General features: G+C 44.6%; 1 protein-coding gene across 3 annotated transcripts; it reads left to right on the top strand.

Annotated features, from left to right (window-relative positions):
• Positions 1-864: 864 nt before the first annotated feature.
• Positions 865-21410, top strand: epb41l5 (erythrocyte membrane protein band 4.1 like 5). Of its 3 annotated transcripts, none has more exons than XM_037489036.2 (26): positions 865-1080; positions 2255-2488; positions 6138-6242; positions 7131-7173; positions 7421-7499; positions 7644-7688; positions 7953-8005; positions 8945-9065; positions 9263-9350; positions 9442-9530; positions 9655-9730; positions 11017-11186; positions 11864-11970; positions 12319-12337; positions 12689-12734; positions 12970-13088; positions 16731-16882; positions 17039-17130; positions 17218-17352; positions 17478-17545; positions 18083-18184; positions 18681-18771; positions 18971-19045; positions 19328-19390; positions 19531-19670; positions 20005-21410. In XM_037489036.2, the coding sequence occupies exons 2-26, from the start codon at positions 2309-2311 to the stop codon at positions 20060-20062; spliced, it is 2316 nt and encodes a 771-aa protein (XP_037344933.2). In that variant the 5' UTR covers positions 865-1080; positions 2255-2308; the 3' UTR covers positions 20063-21410. The 3 variants fall into 3 exon arrangements, with proteins under 3 accessions (XP_037344933.2, XP_037344932.2, XP_037344934.2); XM_037489035.2 differs by having other exon boundaries at positions 17036-17130; XM_037489037.2 differs by having other exon boundaries at positions 866-1080; positions 9655-9724; positions 17036-17130.
• The last annotated feature ends 1231 nt before the right edge of the window (positions 21411-22641 follow it).

Below are 22641 nucleotides of genomic sequence, written 5' to 3'. Positions count from 1 at the left end.
AAAGAGCTGTAAAGGGCTTATTTTAAAACATTATTATAGAAAACAATGACTATTCTTAAACTTTGACGATGTAAAAGAATTTTAACAAGGAAAAAAACACGAAAACAATCATGACATTTTATTGCATTCCTTCACGCAGAAGGAAATTCATGAAAGAAGAAAAAAGTAACCGAGCAGTTGCCACAAAAGACACAAGATGGTTAATAAGACACCACTATGAATCCAGTTGTACAATTGTAACTTTAAAAAAATAATTCCTATACATATTGAAGAGAACAGGTGACCGTATTCTACCTTTTCATTCATCTGACAGAATGGTGCAAATACTTGCTTTGGATAAGTACTAGTTTTTTTTTCTTATGGGCAAAAAAACCAACGTCTCTGTACACATTGGGCCTGACTACGATGACCTACGAACCCAAACTGGACCACACGCTGAACAGGTCACGTGGCCTCGGCACATTTTTTTTAACCATTATTCCCAAACGAACCACAAGGAGGTGCTGCTGATTAATGGTGACAGCATGGCGAGGCTCAAACGTATACATTTAACGAGGCCAATCTTCATACTGTATGCTTTAAACGACATGCCAACCATTTCATAAACACGTGGTTATTTATATAATGGACTGTTTAAGACGCTACCTTTGTGTCAAATCGAATAAGCTTATTTGTTGTGCTCGCGTCTTAACAAATCACATCAAAACTGATAAATCAGTGTTTCGGGTTTATACGTAATATTAAGTATGTGGGGTTTTTTTTTAAGTGAGGGAAACCCACAAAAATAATATTGTATTAACTACGCCAGCTCAGCTAGAACCGCTTGTCTCTTTAAAAATGCTAATCACGTTTTTTTTTTGTTAGGGATTTATCGTGACGTCACATCCTGAAGAAAGCTTTGCCTCCTACTTTTTGTCGGGACCTGGGAGAGGAAAAATTATCCCGCAGAGGTAAACGCGTTGTAAAGAAGAAAAAAGAAGACGAAAGAGGAACAAGTTACGAACCATGGACGTGTACAAGGTTGCTGTTTAGTCGTCTATCATGCAAGCGGACGTCCTCTCGCCGTGAATTGATTATTTTGTAAGTATGGTAGTTATCTCAGACCTCCAAGGGGAGGGGGGGGGGGGCGAAATCCACAAGTGGCTGCGGAGCAAGTGCACCGTCGGTTACGGCTTTCCGAGCAACAGGCGACGTTTGTTTTGCCGTACCGGGACGCGCTTCAACTGTTCGGAGCCTCAAGTGTCTTGTTGGGTTAGTTGTTGACGGTTCACTCGGGGCTATAAAAAAAACAAGCGCACACCTGTTGCTTTTGCTTACGGAATTAACGTTACCTCGGGCCTCCACTGACTGCAGTTGTGATGCTACGGGTCACCGTTAATTCGTTTGTTCGTTTGGTTTATTAATGTTGATGTTATTCCAGGGGAATTGAGTCTATATTCCAGCGGTTTCTCCTCTCTGGTTGACCTACGTTAATACCACGAATTGGGGGCTAACGTTGGATTTGCTCATCTTCAGAGTCGACAGGTTAGCTAACCAAGACCCTAAATGAATCTTCTTGGTAGTAACTTAACGTTACCTTGCTTTATTCGTTCAACAGAAAACACCCCAAAAAACAAATTTAAAATTGTGTTTTGGCTTTTATGTAATAAAGCTTTTTCATCCATGCTGCCTGGTTTTAGTTTTAACTTTAATGGTAAAAGTATCGCCTTGAAACTATTAGCTAACAGTTAAGCTAACGTGACGCGATATCCAAACGGTTCCCCAGGTAATGGTAACTGTGGGATACCGTTAGTTCCTGAGTCTCCAACACATTGACGTAAACGGGATATATTTTTAATAAACATTCCTTCTTTCCAACTGTTTGTATCGTTACTTAATCAAATATATAGAACCTAACTTGGTTAGAAAACCAGTGACGGTGATTTCAGGTGCACAAGTCGTAGGCGGGCTTCTTCCTAGCTAAATTAATTTTGAGGTAAAATACGGATGATGATGCCTCCTCTGACCCAAACGTATTAAATCGTTTTTTTTCTTCCAGCGGTATACAAACAAATGGGTGCACTGTTAGTTAGTAGTTTTGTCAGCTGGCATCACAAAATTCCACCACAAACAAAACTGTGATCATTGTAAACAACTGACAACAACCTGACCCACATTTTCTTCTTAAATATCTAACAATTCCAAAGACTTGTGCAGTTCACAAATACACACGTAACATTTTGCATGTATTCATACCTTCTCTCTTCTCTTACAGGTGTGGCAGTGTAACCCCCCCCACCACTCATACCCCGCCGCCATCTCTCCCATAATGCTCAGTTTCCTGCGCAGGACGCTGGGCAGACGGTCCATCCGGAAACATGCAGAGAAAAGTCGGTTACGGGAGGCCCAGCGAGCCACGACGCACATCCCCGCTGCTGGGGACGCAACGTCTGTCATCACCTGCCGCGTGTCCTTACTGGACGGGACGGACGTCAGCGTTGACCTGCCGGTGAGGAGGGTTCCTCGTACGTGCGTGTGCTTTATCCCCCCAGTGTGGATTTGACCCTGCTCACTGACCAGATGATTGCTGATCTCCAGGCATCATTTTTGGAAATAATTATTTCTTTCCGTACTAGATTTGAGTGAGAAGCAGTGTGTCACAGCATTTGAAATGGCTTTTAAAATATACTTTCACTTGAGTGTGCTTTAGAAACCCATCAGAAGTGACTCCTAAAGAATATATATGGTTTCTGTTGGAGTGGAAAACCACTCATTGTTCTTAAGGGAGAGAGAACTTTTGGTTTTATTGGCCAACCCCTCTGTTTTTCTCTCTATTGCTAACTTTTAACTGGGCAACAAGGCTTATTCTGCACTTGTACATCATCCATGAACAAAAGTGTAAAGCTGTGACTGTTATGGCTGTCAAAGGGGCAACGTTTATATATTTATGGGAAGGCTGGAGAGGTGTGTGTGTTTGTGCTGATCACCTGTAATTCTATTATCCTATCTCTTTGATCACATGACGTGCACTGCTCCTCACCAAGTGGACATAAAGCAGAACTTCACTCTCCCCACATCTTCCTCTTCTATTGTCTCTCCATTCTCATATTGCGTTAAATGTTTATTGAACAAACAACAGATTTTTGTGGTAGAAGGTGAAATGTAATTGTAATCTAGCATTTAATAACTGAAGGCATGAATGTACACACTTTTTTTAAATCTATAGCCCTAGATCTTTAGTGTTGCTACTGTTAAATTTGCAGCATTTCTGAGAAGCCACTGGTATCTAACTATCCCGATCAAGCTTCTGATTGATTGGCATTAATTAGAAGACTTTAATGTCTTTATTATTACTTTGTCTTGTTAGGTAAATCTCAAATGGTCGTGGTTTTACACTTCTTTCTTTATTTCTCCTCATTTAATTCAAAAGCTATTATTCTCTATATAGGTTGTTACTTAATGCACAAGAGCCACAGGGATACTTCGAGGTGGTAAATGAAACTGGGATCAACCAGGATCCGTGAAGTCCGTTCCAGCTTATTGAGCAAGAATGCGTGAACATATGTTATTCAGCGCGTCTCACAAGGAAAGTCGCACATTTTTGATTTGTCAGTCTGAGCTGCCAAACCATTAACATGTAATCCTTCCTGTCAGTAGAGACGTTAAACTTGTGTAGTCTTTAGTTTCTCCCTCTGGAAAAACGGTAGTAGTTTTAGTTGTTCCTATTTCATTGACTTTGAGCTAGAAAGTGTGCTTTCATGCCTTTTTATAAAACACTAGCATTGTCTGCTGGGTGTGCCTGAAGGAAGTTTGAAAAAGTGATTGGATATCTGAATGCATTTCAGCAGATTCCTTTTTATTAAATACACATGTTTTAGGCAACATTCCTCATTTAGACATGATGTGGTGTCTCTTTCCCGAACAACTGAATCAAAAGCGCCCGCTCTCGGTTGTTGTCAGTGTTTTTGCACTTTGGTAGTTTTGAGTGGTGGTTGTTGTGCTACTCTGGCCGAGTGGTCCTTGTGTCTGGATACGATTGTCGACCAGACCGTTCCAGCAGGAACGGTGCAGGATCACCTTTTGACCCTAGAATGGAAGCCGAGCAGATTTGCTTAAAAAAAAAAAAGAAAGTTGTAGCTTCACACATTCAGAGTTTCAGTCGTCAGTTCGTTAACCAGACTGAGAGAAAAAGTTAAACATGGCACGTTACTGTTGCTGGGAGTCTGTCTCAGCTTTAGCATGTTGTCAGTTACAAAGACTATATCTTCCTTTTTGTTGTAGTTTCATTCAGAATTATATGATATTATACTCATCTAAATGGTGATCTTTGTTTTGGGGTTACAGTTATGAATTTAGCTCCATGAAAGAATTCCCGTACCGGGTGCCAGCTTAACAGTTTGTGTGTGTGTGTGTGTGTGTGTGCGCGCTCTCTGTGGCATCCATGCTCAAACATAATTCCACACCACCTTATGACTCGCATTCCTTCCTTTTTGAAATGTATTTACTTACTCTACTGCCACCCACACTGTCCCCTCAGTCATCTTCCTTCCTTTTCCTTTTGTTAAAGCGTAACGCCTGACAGGCAAGATTTATTCATTATTAAACAAAACAAGTCATTCTGTTGATGTCACTGCAACAAAATAACATTCTTAAAGCTAAATCGATTAACTGAATTGGATTTCTTCTACTCGGTGTTCCATTGTTTAACATGCATATGTGACTTGGTGCATCATCAAGGACAAACTGAATTTTAAACCTCATCTCTTGCACTGTAATGGGTAAACCATTTCCCAGTTATAGAAGTCATAGGTTAAGGTGTTTTATTCCCATAAATCAAACGTGCCCAAAGCACACGGTCTTCCCTCCTTAAAATGCCCTGGTGTGTTACTACAGCAGATGGGAGTATCATCTAAATACCTCAATGTAACTGAGACACCGAGCTGGATGCTCACAGGCAGAGAGACTGCAAACAGCCCAACAATACAGCAGGCCGTAAAACAAGGTCTTGGGTGCACACAATGAGCCCTTTGTACTCTCTGGGTACTGTAGGGGTGCGGTATGCAACTCAACTATGCCAGCTAGCATGTAGCCAGCCCCCCCCCCTCAACCCGGTCTCTCCAAAGCTGCCCAGGAAATGTCTTAGCACAAAGTTTATTAAATTGACCGTAAGTTTCTGATGGAACCAGCATTTAAGCGCATGATCTCAGCCGTGTAGGAAACCATGTAACTATGGTGTTGTTGACAAAGTGAGGTGTCCACTGCAGGAGCTTTTAGTTGTTAGTTTTAGTCCAGTTGTTTAGTTGATGTACCAGTTGGCACTGACCCATTAAACAAGGAAGCCTTACTTATGCCGAATTTATTTGTTTTAAAATGAAAGCCTGATCTTTGATGGGCCGATCTTTTCCTGACATCTTGAGCCAAGTGATCACATGATCTGTTCAGCCACCCGAGTTCCCTCGGCGTCTGGGGCACTACAGTCCCTGTTACCACGGAAACCCTGTCCCTGTGCCTCATGGTGGGGTTTGGAAGGTGTGTGTGTGTGTGTGTGTGTGTGTGTGTGTGTGTGTGTGTGTGTGCGTGAGGGAGAGCTATCCCAGACAGAATCAGAGGCAGTAACTGGTACGGCCTCGTCTGAAAGGGCCACACCTGTTAACGTTTTCTTTAATGTTCAACAAAGTCCAACTCTATTTTTGAGAGGTGGAAAAGCCATTTGCAATGATTTTTTTCAGGTCTTTTGGAATTTAAACTTCAAACCCGAAACAAAATTAATGGCATTTTATTAATTTTTGTATTTGCACATAAATAACTGCTTGGAACAACGACAACAGATGGGAGAGAAGTTAAAACTGCTCCAGGATGTGATAATCAGTGAGACACTGAATAATTGAGCCAATAAAATAGTTCATGAGTCACAGCTGTGTTGCCGTTTCCTTTATTGTAAATTAGATGTATTAACCTCCCTGAGACTCATTGCTCCTTTTTATTGGTCTTTGTGTCGTACTAACCGCGAATGACCAACTTCACTTCATGTTCACTCAATTCGTTTTTATTTGGCCTAGTTTATTACTTGTAATCCTGCTCTGGGCAACATCTCACTCTGCTGTTTGTGTGTGTGTGTGTGTGTGTGTGTGTGTGTTTGTGTGTGTTTCCCTGATCAGAAAAAAGCAAAAGGCGAGGAGCTGTTTGACCAGATCATGTACCACCTGGACATCGTAGAGAAGGACTACTTCGGACTTCGCTTCATGGACTCTGCACAAGTGCCGGTAAGAATACACACGTTACATAGTGACCTCTCCACCACCCCCCCTACCCCCCCCAAATGTTTGTTTGTTTGCTGGACTAATAACAAATGTATCCAAATGTTCACAACTGTTTTACATTTCATCGTTTGAAATGTCGTTCAAACACAAACTCAAGATCTCAGTCTTAATCACCATTCATTTGAAAAGAGGCTCTGGGCTCTGCACCCACCCCCCCTCCCCCTCGTTGTGAATGGACTAACGGGATTGGTCATGGGTCTCTTGTCATCGCTCTGAGTCAGGCCGGGTCTGACTGAGACTGTTTCAAGTCGCTGGTCTGCCAGTTTCTTCACGCTGATGCACTGTGAAGCCGGTGTGAGGACGTAGCTGAGGGGTGGAGCCAGAGAATCAAAAGGGTGGGGGAGGTGGGAGGGGGGGGTTGTGTCTGTGATAAGGAATGTGGGGGAGAGGAGACTAGAGAGTGCTGCGAGTCCCTCTGTTATCTCTCTTTACGTGCAGGCACACAATCACCACCACTACCGCCTCTCTTTGACATATTTCATGCCTCGTAGAGCCTGAACTTCCACGAAGAATTAAACAATTATAGCACAGAACAGTTGTGTGTGTTGAATTTGGGGGTTTAAGGGAGGGTGTTGGGATAGGATTAGGGTTTAGGTAACGCATGATGTCATTGAGCAGCCTCACAAACACCAAAGCACACAGGTTGTGTTTGTGTAATATTGTCTGTGTTGCATTTTAACGAAGCACCTCATGCAATTCAACTCATCAGTTGGTTATTTTATTTATTTTTGTAAAATAAATAGTTTAATAGTTGGTTATACTTAGCATATGTATTTTTTAATCTTCATCTCAACCTCATCAGTGTTTTTAATCCCCTTTATGTTGTTTCAGCACTGGCTTGATGTTACAAAAAGTATCAAGAAACAAGTTAAAAGTAAGTACCTCAACCAACATGCTTACTTTGAAACATCCTATTGCACTTCTCTTATTAGACGTGGTTCATGGACAGTGGTCTTAAATATTTATTTTTTTTACAAAACACTGTGTAAATAAATGTGCTTCATTGGGTGTTTTAAGACAGTTTATTAAAACAAAACATCATCCTGGTATTTCTGCTATCACATTGAAGTCCAAATGATTTACTCAACTGTCAGTTTGATTGATTTACTTTCATTTTGTAGTTGGCCCACCGTACTGCCTTCACCTGAGGGTTAAGTTTTACTCCTCAGAACCAAACAACCTGCACGAGGAGCTCACCAGGTGAGTTATGCCACAAACATACTATTATTTTGGTGTTCCTTACTGCCATTTTTGTATGCATTAGTGTTTCTGTAATATTTTCAATAAAACTGCAAAATTATTTACATGTCCTCACCAAACAGCATTGTTTTGTTTTTCTTTCAGATACCTCTTTGTGTTACAGTTAAAGCAAGACATCCTCAGTGGCAAGTAAGTCCATCCCTGGGTTTTTACTTTTCTCTTCCTCCAACTTGATGGATTAACGTGGACAGAACTTGGTGTCACAAAGAAAGATGGTTGTTTTTCACAATATTAACCAAACTGTTGCATATTGTGGCAGCACATTGCTTTGTAATGCCTTTCTTTATCAGGTTACATGTTGGCGGAATAATAATAGTAATACGTGGTGTAGGCCTGTTTGGGGCTGTGAAAGTGTTTTAAGCTCATGTTTCTGACTCGTGTCTGTACTTCCAGGCTAGAATGTCCGTTTGACACCGCGGTGGAGCTGGCTGCCTTCTCGCTACAGGGTAAGCACAGCCTTCTTAATTGGAAACGGCTCTTTAATAGCTGCCTTTATTTAGTGTTTTCAGGGCACCCTTTTGAGAGCGCAGATTTTTTAATTCTGTCAAGTTCGTAGTGAGTTTAGAGCTAATCTCCCCGTTTAAGTTTAGATTTGTTTTATTTGTCCTGGACCCAAGTGCAAACGTATTTCATCATTGTTAACTTAACTCTTTGGACAACTATAGGGGGAAGACATTTAGCCTCTAGTAATTTACCTCTTAATCCAATAAGTATTGTCAGTCAGAAGTCTACTTACATTTAATATTGATGGAACAGAAAGAGACGCATCTCCTACCAAGCGAGGAATAGCAAAAAGACCATAGCTTTTTAGTGTTTAACTTTAAGAGCAAAGGAGTGCTGCTTCAGAGGAACACGGTGTGACTCATTTGAGACGTTTATTGAGTGGGATTGCGTGCACAAACTCTTGAGCACACGCGCACAGTCACTGTGGGGTAAATGCCAGCTCATTAGTGCTCCCTCCTCTCCAGAGGGCCCCTAATCCTGCTCTCTTTCTGTCTCCTCTCAATCCTTTGGTTGAGCTTCCTCCCCTCATTCCCCCATGTTCCAAATGATGTTTTACTCCACTGACAATTGGTGGGATAGGAGAAGAGTGAAATAGTCTTTTTCTCCTCCCGATCCCCCGAGGCTGTGCCCACATCTGGACTAGCTCAACAGCGAGGTCCTGATTGCTCCTATCTACCCCGAATGCAATCCGAACCCAGGCGTCTCGGTCTCTGTCCTGCTTCTCCGCTCCGCTGTACCCGTATCTCAGGAATGTTAAATCGTCAGTTCATTGACTACCAGTCAGCATGCGATGCATCTGCACAGCAGCCCCGCTGGAATCTGCCTTGTGAAAACACGTTGGTGTCGGTGTAAACCAAGTGTGCTTGCCTGTGTGTTTTCAGCTGAGCTCGGGGATTGTGACCCATTAGAACATAATCTGGACCTGGTGTCAGAGTTTCGTTTCACCCCCAACCAGACAGAGGACGTGGAGCTGGAGATATACAACAAGTGGAAGGAGTGCAGGTAAGAAACTGCTTTCAATGACGAGGATTCCTTTAGACGATGGCCATAGAAAGCAGATTCTAATGATAAAGGGAGTCCATGTGTGGACTTGATGCATTCCTGCTGTCGCGTCCCTTCGGCTTGGATCTGCACTGCATGTTTTTAAGCAGGCAGAAATGTCTTCCTGTTTTTGTTTCATCTCCCCCTTTTTCTTTCAGAGGTCAGATGCCAGCCCAAGCTGAAATAAACTACCTGAATAAAGCCAAGTGGCTGGAAATGTATGGTGTGGACATGCATATGGTCAAGGTAGCTGACAGGCACTCTCCTCACTACCATGTACTGTTAACCCTTTTGCTGTTTCTTCTACACATCCTCTATTCCGATATCTACCATGCAGGCAAGAGATGGCAATGAGTACAGTCTGGGTTTGACACCCACTGGAGTTCTGGTGTTTGAAGGGGAAACCAAGATAGGGCTCTTCTTCTGGTACGTTTGGTTACGTCACTATTTCCGGGAATCTTTACTTCAATGCTTGGTCAAAACAACTTGTCAGCATTCCTGCCTCTGTTTGTGTGTGTGTGTGTGTGTGTGTGTTTTGGAATTGTTGTAGGCCCAAGATCACTTGTCTGGATTTTAAGAAGAGCAAACTGACGCTTGTGGTAGTGGAGGACGATGACCAGGTGAACGTGAGCTAACACACTCGGATACTTGCCACACAAACGAAAATGAACCACATGCGCCAAGTCTCCCAAGGTCACCCCTCGTGATAACCGCTTTATCAATGACGCAATGTACTCTGACTATAAAGAATGTACTGCACTAGCCACACTTTGCTCCTGATGCAAATGGGGACATAAACAACTAAGTTGGTTATTTACAAACCTTATAATTGGTTTCAAACCGTACATACTGCTCTTAAAGCTATTTGGAAGCAGTGCCTGAGCCCCAAAGGAGGCTGGTTCCAAATCAAAATGAAACCAGGCTTAGCGTTGTGCTACCCGCAGGCTAGTGTGCATGAGAGAGAGGCTGTTCATGTCTATCCTGGAGGTCTGAGTGAGGTTAATAAAGAAGCCTGCCCCCTCCGGTATTTCTGGTATGCACCGTTCTCTAACTCCTACACACACACACACAGCTCTGTCCCAAACAGTTATATGCTGCATACTAGTCTTTTCTCTACAGGCATTTACTGCATGGACTGTAATTCTCAGCTCTGTCGAGATGTTTGTATCACACACACACACACACACACACACACACACACAGATATAGCAGGAGCCTCAGAGATGAGAATGTTGCCTCTGACCAACTTTCAGTTTAATTGCATTGAAAATTGTTGAATAGCTTCTCCCCTCTGTGGAACTAAATGTGTCTGTCACTATAATTAGAGCCATTAGGAAAGCTTTTTGTTGGTCGTTTCTTCCAACAGTGACACAAGATGTTGATGCTCAGTGCAACAGAATACTGACATTTTCAGGCCCCCAAAATGTAGGTGAGAAGAGACTCAATGGGTTCAAATATTTAGACGAAACCACAGACGACACCCAGGCTGGGCAGTGCTCTGGTGGTTACATGTCCAACACCAGGTAGCCCCGCCCCAAAGCACACCTGGCCATATTTACCCAAAGGAACATCACGCTGCATCAAAGACTACTGATGCTAGAGTTGGACCACAAACTTATCTTTACATTGTTTGCCAAGGTAATGGATCAGTCTACAAATAGGGTCATCGTCTCATTGACTTTCAACTTCTTTTTGTAACCAGAGGAGTCAAAGAACGTACGTTTCAGGCGCTTCCACCTTCAAAGCTCCAATCATTTTGATGTTCAAAATATAAATATTGTCTTTATTTGCGGCTTTAATGTTGGTTTATACCTACATAAGGTAACCCATCTCTTTAGATCTTGTCTTCACATATTAGTCTCCTTCCTCAATCGAGCTCCCAATCTAACATGGAACCAATCCCCCCCCCCAGGGCAAAGAACAGGAGCACACTTTTGTCTTCAGGATGGACCACCCCAAGGCCTGTAAGCACCTCTGGAAGTGTGCCGTAGAGCACCATGCCTTCTTTAGGCTGAGAGGGCCGGTCCAAAAGAACTCTGCAAGCTCCGGGTTCATCCGCATGGGATCACGCTTCAGATACAGGTGACACACGGCTGAACCTTCTTCAAAATGCTTTTACATGATTACATTACATGTCATTTAGCAGACGCTGCATTTAAACCCACGGCTTACATTTTGCCTGTTAGGGGTTAGGTGTTTTTGCTCATTATATCTTAATTTAGAAGTTTTTTTTCCCACTAATAAAACAAATATCTTAAATTGTGTCAAACTTCACTTCTATCAAATACATGTGAAAATATAGTGTGTAAATGATATGAAGTGGGCTCTATCTAAATGAGAAATGCTTGAAGATAAGAATGTTGAGACGAGTGTTGGGAACAGTCCGGTTGGACTGTGTGTTTGTTTCTGTACAATCTGTTGGACCACAGCAGCAGATGGTCCTAGTTTTTGTGCAGTGTCCTTATCTGTACATGAGTTTATGCAGATGTTTCAGTGGCACAAGACAGGCACTCGATGTCAACGTGTGTGTGTGTGTGTGACCTCGTTGGATAAGCATTGTTGGTTTTACACAGAGGTTACGGGGTTTGTTGTTAATGGAAGGTTATCGCTTGGATGAGTCCAGAGTTCAGCGGGGGGCACCGCTGTGACTTTTGTTTTCTTTGGGACTTTTTAATCCATGAATCATTCGGAAAGCTGTCGGGCAGCTGGAACGATGTCCTTTCCTGTCTTAGAATGTATTTTTGTGTGTTTGTGGCCAGTGGGAAGACTGAGTATCAGACAACCAAGGCCAACAAAGCCAGACGGTCCGCCTCCTTTGAGAGAAGGCCCAGTCGCCGGTACTCCAGGAGAACCATGCAGAACAGAGGCGAGGACGACTCTGCACAGCATGCGTCTAACTCCTAACCCTCCATATCACACACACACACATCACATAGCAAAGAAACATTCAGATGCAAGCACATACACGAGCAATGCATTTAGTAAAGGAAGTATGCGCATTACCTGTAGGGCTGTCAACGAATATTCTATATGCGAATAGTCCTTAAAATCAGATATTCAATTGTGAAAATTAATATTCAAATGTGAAGAAACAACAAAGCGAATATTCAAACGAGCAATTTTTGACAGCCCAAATTCCCAGTAGCATGTTTTTTTTTTTTTTTTTTTTTTTTTAGTACTTTGCACTAACTGTCTGTTTGTTGTGTTTTCACAGGAGCGTTCCATCCCCAGGAGTGAGTACGCTGACGTTTGAACAGTGTGGACAAATCTCTTGTTTCATATACGAATGCCACCCAAAGGCTTGCCTTTTAATCTCTGTGCAGAAGTAGCCTTTTGTTGTGTGTGTGTGTGTGTGTGCTAAACGCATGATGTCAGTGGTTTTAATCTGTCATGGGACCGGTTGACTCACAGCATCGTGACTATTAATGTTCCTCTAACTTTTTTTTTTTATCACACCTCGGGTCCCAGACGGTGACGAGTCGGGGGGCTTTTTGAGGCTTTTAGCCACATTTAAAGCTGTGTTGAATAGACGTTGCATTACCTGAAGGTGTTTGTTTTCATTTGGTCATTTCTTCTCTGCTCAGGATTCTGTCCTCAGGCAACGGCTTCAGCTCCAGCAGAGGCATCAAGGTGAGGAGCAGAACTACATGTCACGGGAAAACCAAACGGAGCAAAGTAGTCTCAGCAGAAAATAGTAAATGAGGCCCAGCTTCAAGTTAATTTAGTTAATTTACGCAAGTAAATAAAACATTTTAGAATATTACAATGCTTTGAGAAGCACATTACTCTTTACTGCTGCAGCTCTTTTTCTTCACATTCTCGCTACCTTCCAATACTTATTGCGTGTGGTTGTCTCCGGCTGAAGGCTCCTCCCGGTAGAAGTGCCTGGTCCTCGGCGCCCGTGGTCACCCCAGCATCTGCTTCTGCCTGTGCACCCATGGAAATTGAAGCTCTACCCAGGAGTCCTGGAGGAGAAAAGAGGAGGTTGGTACCGGAGCGCAGAGTTAATTCTTGTGAATGGCTGCCTGTTTTTAAAAACATTTTTATTATTATTAAGAGAAGCATTTTGGTTTGGATTTTTGGAGACTGGATGTTAAATGCCAATTAGTTTGCCAGTGGCAGCTTACTACAGTGCGCACTGATATGAACCACAGCTGGTTTGAACCGGTTGGGTCGGTGTGTTGTTCATCCACGGAGCCTGTGACCACAGATGGCAGGATTATTCTTAATGGTGCATGCTCAGCCCCCTTTTATTTCCGCTGTCTTGGCGAACCTGCAACATGATCGATCTGATGAAATGTGTTTTTTTTTTTTTTTTTTTTGCATGAACAAGTAAATGAACATTAAAATAAGTGCTCCGCCCTCTGTTATAAACCTGCACTGTTCCCCTGTGTGTTCCAGTATTAAAATGTACTGAGGACCAATTGGTCGTGTGTGGAGGCCGGCCAGGTAGGTACGATCAAGCGCTGAACCTCGCCATCGCTCCGGCTTCAACCAATCAATCGCTGTGCAGTGGCGGGCTTTGGAAGGGTTTTACTGTACGGAAACGGCCTCCTGTGATTCTGCTTCTTGATCAGCATGACAAGCCAACCCAATGGGTGTGATTTGGGCTGCGGTGCTGGGATTTGCATTTTGGGCGTCTTGAATCGGTGGTGATGATGATTTCAGCTTTGGGAGCGTTCTGTTGAAGACTTGGGTGCATTTCAGTGTGAAGATGTCTTTGCTTTCAGCCCTTTAATGTCCTGCTGTGCATCTAGTGAACCACTCTTTAAACCTAACCTGCCCAGATGTAAAATAATGACTCTTATTTGTTAATCACACTCCTCTGGCGTTCAACTCGGGCGGACCCCGTTTCTAGTAAAGCAAATTCCTCATTGTAGTAGTAGGTAGTATTGGCTGGGTCCTTTTCTTAATTTATTTCCCTGAAAAACAGGATGCACAGACGTGACCTTGAAAAGGTGCACACAGAGCGATGACCCGTCTCATTACTCCTCTTTCAAACTCTGTCGCTCAACGGTAAATCCTAAAAGCTATAAATACCGTCTTCCCCGCCTCCCTCTCAACAAACTCTTTTTCCTTTAGCTGGAAAGGCAAAGGCTCCGGATGTTTCACTTCCCAGTTTCAAGGTTTTTAAACTAGCTTTAAACGTACCAACAAAAAAACAGTTTAGCGTAGCAAAGACCTGGATTCCTCTGCAGTAGACCTGCTGTCCAGCTTTCACTAACCACTTTACAAAATCCTAAGCCCTCGTGTGTTTGTGTCCATGCACTCAGCCCGTGGTAACAGTTCACACCTGACTCAGTGGACCGGAGGAGGATACTTTGAAAGAGACTTTACTACTTCAGACTGATCCCTCTCTCCTCCCACTCCTGCTTTTTAGTGCTGATCACTTTTGACTTTGCATGGAGCCCCCGAGGCGTCAATCTCCTCCATCCGTCCCGCCGTCGTCCTCCCGCTTTGCTAAGCTCAAAGGGGAATCAATACTGATTTGCTTATTGCTCTTAACGCTGATGATGCAATCCAAATCATACCGGCTACAAGGCCGCCTGCATGTCAACTCCTCTTCTCTTTCTGACTGATGTCATCAGCTAAACTCCTAGTTCCCTTCTGCTCCTCCTCACAGTTTCCCTTCAACGAGTCAAACCAGCACACGATCTCCTCCTGGCCTTTGCTTTCGCTTGGTGCTTCCCTTCCTCTCGCTCCACACAGCCTCTTTACGTTATCCTCCACCCTGCTCTCCTCAGGTCTCCTCTCCTCCACCCCTCATGCTCATGTCTCGTCAAAGCTCCCTGCCACGGGCCGTCCGGACCCGAGGATCCGACCGCAACCCCCCCCCCCCGCCCCGCCCCCTCCCCCCCCCCTCCCTGTACTGACACCCATCGGACATCACACTGACAAATGGGGAACGGCTCTGCAGTGACCCGCCAAGGAGAAATAACTTCTGTTATTCCAGAGCGCTGCATGGACGGACTCGTTTGGTGCGACGGGGCCTTGTAGCTGAATAAGTGTCTCACTGCGTGATGTGACGTCCTCGTCTTCGGGCCTCGCTCCTTGGACAGTTGTGAAAGTTGTTGCTTCCTACACATTTCACTGTGTCTCTCCTCGCTCCCTTCCCTTAGGGGAGCTGTCCTTCACTTCTAACCTCATGGTGAAACTGGCTGGCTGGGGGGGGGGGGGTGGTGGTATCAATGGGAGGCTGAGGAATTCAACTTCCACTCTCGACTCCGTCAGGAAACTAGAAGTCACATAGTTCCTCCCTGGAGGGTTTATCTTGGTCTTTTTCTGCTCAAAATCAGTTTTTTCTTTTTAAATATATTTAATTGAAATGAAAATGTGATTTTTCTCTTTTGTATTTAACGTGTTGGACACATTTTGTGGATCTGCTTTTGTTTTAAAAGGTAGTTGGATACGAGGGTCAGTAGATTTGTCTTTGACCGTACACTCTCATCTGAAAAGTACCTTCTCATCCAACATTAGGCTCGAAATCCAGCCGCCCCGATCCCATTGAAATGTTCACAAGTGACTCGAACGTGTATTTGTGATGTGAACACAGGTGGGAGGGGTTATTGTGAAGTGTAACCCCCCCAGGTAGTGGTGCTTTGGACAGATGAAAGCTGCACCTCGACTACATCACCAACATCAACGTTTTCTTGCACAGTTCAACCAATGAAGATGATTTCCTCATATTTATGCTTAGTTACAACATAGCTTTGACCAAAGGATGTAAAACCATTCTGATCTCATCCAAAATCATATCGGAGAATAAAGACCGGATCCCTCTTGATTGAGAAGACAATTTGTAGTTTTGTAGTTTTTCTCGAATGGTCGAATGCTTCTTTTGCCATTGGGTTTCACTTTATGTACTTTAGCCAATGAACACATCATAAAGATGATATTCAATCGCTCGCTACGAGCTAGTGGGGTAAAGCCCCAAAACAAAGGAAATCTATTCACCTGGCTACTTTAAGCGTGGCCTTTAATTTTAACCACACGTCATGGTCTCCTTCGTGGGTTACTCCTCATGTGGGAGTGTTTACTGTTCTTCACATCTCTGCGTGTGCTGTGCTCAAGCTGCTGCTCTCAGGCAGTAGAAGTAATAATGAGTAGTGGATACTTCTCGTGTTTCACCATGTCTTCGGGCTACAGGAATATGAGGTAATTTACCTGGAAGAGCTTCCACCACAGTATCAAATGTTCTCCTTCAAGTCGCTTTAAAACCCTGAATATTGGACCACATCTTTTCCCCTTAAGGTTATTTTATTGCTCTGCTGCCTTATTTCCAACTGAATCGTGTTTTCTCCAATGTTTTGTATTTTAAGCTTCCCTCTTGAGCACAGTTCCTTTGTGAAAGAACCGGAAACTTCTTTGTACTTTTTCAAATTCCTGACAACCAACATTTTTTTAAATTCTGAATACAGCCATATGCAGTTTCATTTTTTTCCAAACTTTCCAAAAAAATGTCTTCTGATGTTTCATCATGGGCCGGTTTTGAGATCTTTTCAGAGTTAATTCATGTTTTATGGACGTTGCAGGTAAGTCAAACACCTGTAATTTAACCCTTGCATTATATCCTCCGCCGTTTCCCTTGTTTTACGCCCTCCTCCTGCTCTCGTTTCCCATCTTTAGCCTCCCCGCGGTCGCTGACCTGATGGAGACGTGCATTGATGACGTCCTCAGGGCCCCTGTCAACCCCGCCGAGACGTCCGCGGACGAGGCCGGACCGAGCTGCGCCTACGCACCCCCCGGCGCCACCGGGGAAGACCCCCTCGGCCTCGCTGGTGAGGCCACAGACAACCGACTTGTATTCAGAAATGAGGCTAAACTAACGCGGTCCAGCGATGGCGCGTCGCAGACCCCCCCCCACACGTGGACCCTGTCGACCGCGATGGAAGCCGTCCGATCGGTGTGTAACGAACGCCGTGTCTCCCCAGAAGCGGCCGCTCGGCTGAAGCAGCTGGAGTTGGAGAGCAGCCCGCTTCTCGCCGCTCCAAAGAACGTCAACGTCAACATGGCCATGAACAATCAGGTGAGGGGGCTTGTCCAAATAGTGCAGGGAAAGTAGCGCAGCGGGGTCGTCTCGGGGTCTTCAGAGTCAACGTGCGTGTCCCAACAGGAGGACGTGGTGAAGCTCACGGAGAAGTGTGGACTGAGCAGCGCCGGCGGCAGTCCCGTCGTCGCGGCGCTCTGCCCCCCAGAGGATCTGAAGAGCAACATCCTGAAGGCGCAGGTGGAGGCCGCTGCCCTCAAGGTGGGGAACGGACCGCCTCAGTCGACTCATCAGTGTGTCCCGGTTGTTGTTCTGCCTTCCTGTTTGGTCTCCAGTCCGTCCATCCATTAATCTCTCCCCCCCCCCCCCCCCGCTCTGCTGTGTAGGGATCTTTGGAGGAACATGTCGTGGTTGTTGGTGATAAAAACTGTAACCTGCAGGAGGCCTCAGCAAGGTACGATCTTCTCTCCTCTTTAATACATTCCGTGCAGAGGAAACGGGAGAAAAGCCGTGAAATGTGGGCCTTTTCCCTCCTCCACCTTCCTGAGTCATGCCAACTGCCAACACGTCGTCTCAGCCAATCGGCGCTCAGCCTGCAGCTGGAGCTGATCAAGAGCTTGAATATTCATGAGGATTATTTGCGTATCTCAGGAAACATTACATCACCCTCAGCTCCTTGTTACAGATTGTGCAGCAAATCCCTGCTTTGTCTCGGAGGCTCATGATGATGATGATGATGGGGGCGCGGGGGGGGGGGAAGTGAGCCGCGTAAGATTTGTTAATTACAGTTTGTAACGATCTATACTGTCTATATCCTTATGTAAAACAATCCCTTTAAATGTGCTTTCTCCCTCTTACCTCATTCAATTAGATCCATGATGAATTTTTAGAATTTTGAATTTGTTGTTGCTGTAAAAGTGTTTGATTTATTTTTGTGTTAATATTTGAAGCAGAAATTGCGAGTAGAGATCTGAGCTCGTTCTGTTTGCAGGTTGAAGGTTCGTTCCGGGCGACTGGGCAGCAACTCGTCTCTGTCCCTCAGCAGCCGCCCTGAAGTCCCCGAGTCCCGGGACCTGCTCAAGTCAGGGGCCAGGTCCGTCTCTCTCCTATGACTACCTGGTTTGACTCTATTTGCATTCATGATCCGTACTGAGAGTGAAACGGGAAGGAAAGGAGATCATCTTTCTTTTTTTGGTTGATTTTCCTTCATTGTTTTACACCCAAATTATAATACGCAACACACAACCTTCACCGAAGACAAAGGCGGTGCTCGTTCTTTGTGGTCTTTGCTGACATCTGTTGGCGTGTCTAAGCAGTGTGTGTGTATGTGTGTGTACTTGCTGCGCGTGTTGAGTCACATGACCTGAGCTCTGCCTGGATACGCCTGGCGTCTCTGACAGCAGGACTAAACAGACATGCTGTCACTGTGCTCTCATGCTGTCTTAAACAAGCCACCGATTCATCACATGAATGAAAAGGTTTTCTTGAAACTTATCAAATGTGTAACTAAATGTACCAAGAGCCACGTGAAATACAGGTGAAGAGGTACCTGGAATTCTGTTTTTAATTATTTTTTTTCTGCTCATCAGTGCAGAGAGGCTCGCCAACGATCTGCACCCGGCTGCTCCCAAGGTTCCTCTGACTCCCTCGGAGTCTGCCAGCGAGGGCGCGGCGCCGAAGGTAACCCCCAACGGCGCCTTTATGGCCGCTCTGTAACCGGAGGGGATTCAAAGTGACAGCAGGCGACTTCTCAGCTTTCGTCCAACAGTTACTGCATAACGAGTTAAAGCGGAGAACCCAGCGTTGTCCCGCGCGCTGCTTTATTGGCTCCTCTTTGAGTCGCTGTTGAGGATTTGTAACGGTGGCTGTTGTTCTGCAGGGAAAAGCTGAGGAACTTCACAACATCGGCCCGCTGTCCGACAACCTGATCGACTTCACGGACGCTGCTCCCGTGGTAAGACCGACGAGTTCACCGCAGGGCGTGAACCCGTGACCTTTAACCTCAGGCAAACGCTTACCTTGCTTTCATGGAGTTTCAATGCATTATAGACCTTTTCTTTTTTTTACCAAGTTTGGCCAAACCATTGTTGATTGGGGAAGATTTCAACCACCTCCCCTTTTTATCTCTGTGCTGAGGATCAAGCGTTTTGAAGAAACCCCACGTCAGTGATGAAAGGTGGTAGAATGCCACCCATTAGTTTGCTCAATGCAGTGTTGTGATCGTTCTGTCTCCCAGTTACCACCAGTGCAGCAGCCCAAACCTCCCATCACGCCTCGCTGGATCATTCCTGCTGCTGCTGTGAGTGATCAATCTGTTGTCTCATGTTAAACCGCCCATTTGGTCCAGATGTTCTTGCATAGTTGCTGCTCAATTTTTTTTTTTTAGAAGCTATGTAGAGAATAACCTCCTTCCTTCTCCCTCGTCCCCTTCTAATGCAGCCTCCCGGCGCCTTTACTAACGGCCTCCTCGACCTTGACCCCCCTGCTAAGGTCAACCCTCTCCTCCCTGCAGATGGGGGAGCCGCTGTCACCCCGGCCCTCCCCCACCTCGTGCACACACATAACACCATCTCTGGCAGGTAAAGCTCTCGGGAATAGTGCCTCCAGCTTGTGTTTAAAGCGATCTCTGCAGGATGCTGACCATGCAGGAAAAGGCCTCCGTTTCAGCTGAAACTCCCCCCAAAAACAAGTGTTCAGAGTCACTTGCCGCTGCTTATAGAAATCATGAGGTCACGTTGAGGCCTTGTCAAGCACCTTCTCTGAAGTGCTGTACTTCACTAAAGCACAAAGACCTCCAAATAAATAGTATTTGCACATTTCGATCTAATGCAACTTTATATTTGTACTCCATTGTGTGCCGTAAAGTTCTGGACGGCGTTGTGATCGTCTGTCGTTCTGCCGTCTGTCCTGCAGCTCTGCAGCCCCGGAGGACGGAGCCAAACCCAGAGGTCTCCTGACCACTGAGCTCTGATGGAGAGACGAGGAGCGGCCATCACCACCCCCCCCCCCCCCCTACACACACACACACACACACACACACACACACACACCGAGGTTGTGAGGGACGTTGCACCCACACTGACGCACATACGGGACAAACTGAACTTGGCACACAGGAGAATTATAGGAATGTGATGACAGTTTCTTTTCGAGACGACGTGACGCGTAGCCTAGTTTTTGTTAATCGTGTAGCTTCGGTGTGGACGTCCTCAGGAGACCTAACTGCCGAGTCTCCGTCTCTCTCGCTGGTTTGCTGCAGAGGGGAAGTCGGGTCTGACGCTCTAAAGTCTCTCGGCACTGAAGGGAAACAAAAGCAAAAGGGAACGCTGCTTTTCTCCCGTTTGTTGTTTTTTAATTCCTCCCTTTTTAGTTTTATTACTGTTCATTCACACCACTGGATCGGGTTCACTGGATGAAGGACCAGAACAATCCAGCTGACGCTGTATGAAGACCACTGGAAATGTTTTGCAACACTGGAGCTTGAAATCGACGTTTTGCATCGGACGACGACGTAGCTGACCGCTTTTTTTATTTTTATCCTGCTCCTACTTTCCCTTTTTGAACGTTGTAATCATTGATGAAGTCCGTTGTGTTACTTTGTGAACTCGTCGTGACTCTGAGTAACACTGAGGTTTGTGTAAAGTCATCCCATCCTCGAAGCCTCTACCTGCGATGATCTTTACCTTGAAAATCAACGACGTAAATGCAAGAGGCCGCTTTGGGTGGATTGTGAAGTGATTTGCAGAAGATGCTGCTGGGATGAATGTGCTGCAGCTTCTGCCTTATGGAAAAGAATGTACTCGGATGTGAGAAGGCTGAACCACGCGCTCTCTGGGTCTGATCCGCTTCCCAACTGGAGGGAAACATCTCAACCATCCCATTTCGTCATGTGTCACGTTCTTAACCTCAATACGATAGACATTGTAACCACTAAAGTCACAGCCTCATTTCAGTCTTGTCTGTGAACAAAGGGAGCCGACTCTCTTATTTATGCCACTGCTCGCTGTTCAGATATTTGTCCGAAAGTGTTGTAACAGTTTTAAAGTATTGTCAGTATAATGGCATCAGCTGGCTGTAGATATGAAGTAGATTTATATATTTTCTTTTTTGGGGAAAATAATGTTGGCAGTATTGTTATGACACACTGAGAAGATTCCTGCTTTGAGGAGGTCTGTAATTACAAAATAAGTAGGAAATGTGTCACTGATCAGGCTGACTGGAAATACAGATTGTGACCTTTCAAATGCAATTTTATATATACTTATATTTTTTTTCTGGAATGCCTGATCATGACTCAGTAAAGCTTTGCTACAGTAGAAGTCAAGTGTTCTTCATTCATTTTCATATTGGAAAGGGGGGAGAAATCCACGTTTTAGTCCAGAGTGCGTGTTGGTCCGTCCTCCACTGGGGGGCAGCACAGGACAAAACACGGTGAACCACTGCAGCACAAGCTGGGCCTCTAATGCCCATCAAGCTGAACAAATAGCCTTTCATCTTCAGCCCATTTGAATGGACCGGCTCAGCAGAACTGGAGTTTTTTTTAATGTATTTAACAAATCATCTTTTGTGATAGATTAGAAACAACTTTCAGCAATATGAGCGAGTAGTTCAGTAATCAGGGCTTCTTTCTGTCACGTCTGTAAATCACAATGTCGCCAGGTCCAGGATTACGGTCTCCTTTTCACGGGGAAAGTCTGTTAATCAGGTTCCAGGTGAGCCATGACTTTTTATTTGGTTCGAGAGGTGAACAAAAAAACAAACACGTTTGGGTCAAATTCTTTTCTTTTCTTTTACAAATGAACTGTCCTCTTTAGAGCTGCTCCATTTAAAAAATAACAAATCACATCATCTGCTTTTGAGGGAAGAAAAATCAACTGTTAAAGGCTCATTTTGGACCACAGTTCATTGGCTGCTGCCTAAGAATATCATATTTATACTTTGATGCAATCTAGAATAAGCAGGATTTTATAAGTCTAAAGAATCCTCACGAAGTACCAGAATAAAAACAAAGACTTTGTCAGTTGCCACATTGGTTTACATTTCCATCCGCAGTGATTTGAAATTGATTGATTGATTAGTGCGACGGGTCAACGCGACGGAGCCATGCACAGTTGGGCCATTATTAAACAGCAGACGACATACAGCTCAATAACGCACCCCCCCCCCCCCTCCATCGTCCAAATGAATAATTGATTATGTACATGCACCTTGTGCCAGGTCGTGATTGCTTAAGCACCCTAACCCCCCCCCCCCCCCATGTCACCAGTTCCCATCTAACTAAAGCAAAGATTTGCTCCTCTCTTCAATTTTAATATTCTTTTGTGGTGGAAATCAAGAGTTTTTTTTTCCATTCATCACGAACTCGTTCATTCATTCATTGATTGTCTGTTAGAGATGAATTTTTTAAAATGAGGGTTTTCAAACTAGCGAAAGCCGTAATGGAGAAACATCAATAAGATGGGTGTCAACGTTTAAAAAATAAAATGATAAGTTGGCGCGTTGCCAACAATTTGAAGTGCTTGTACATCTTGGATATCTAATCTTGGTGAT

The sequence above is a fragment of the Pungitius pungitius genome, chromosome 10 (assembly GCF_949316345.1).
Source record: "Pungitius pungitius chromosome 10, fPunPun2.1, whole genome shotgun sequence".
NCBI classification, from domain to species: Eukaryota; Metazoa; Chordata; class Actinopteri; order Perciformes; family Gasterosteidae; genus Pungitius; species Pungitius pungitius.
This window is presented reverse-complemented; position numbering and strand designations above follow the sequence as displayed.

Excerpts from the sequence above, each read along its gene's own strand:
- epb41l5 (XM_037489035.2), top strand. The coding sequence starts at position 2,309 with ATGCTCAGTTTCCTGCGCAGGACGCTGGGCAGACGGTCCATCCGGAAA. Across the intron at positions 9,351-9,441 it reads TGGACATGCATATGGTCAAG|GCAAGAGATGGCAATGAGTA; the intron begins GTAGCTGACAGG and ends TCTACCATGCAG. Across the intron at positions 11,187-11,863 it reads GGATCACGCTTCAGATACAG|TGGGAAGACTGAGTATCAGA; the intron begins GTGACACACGGC and ends GTTTGTGGCCAG.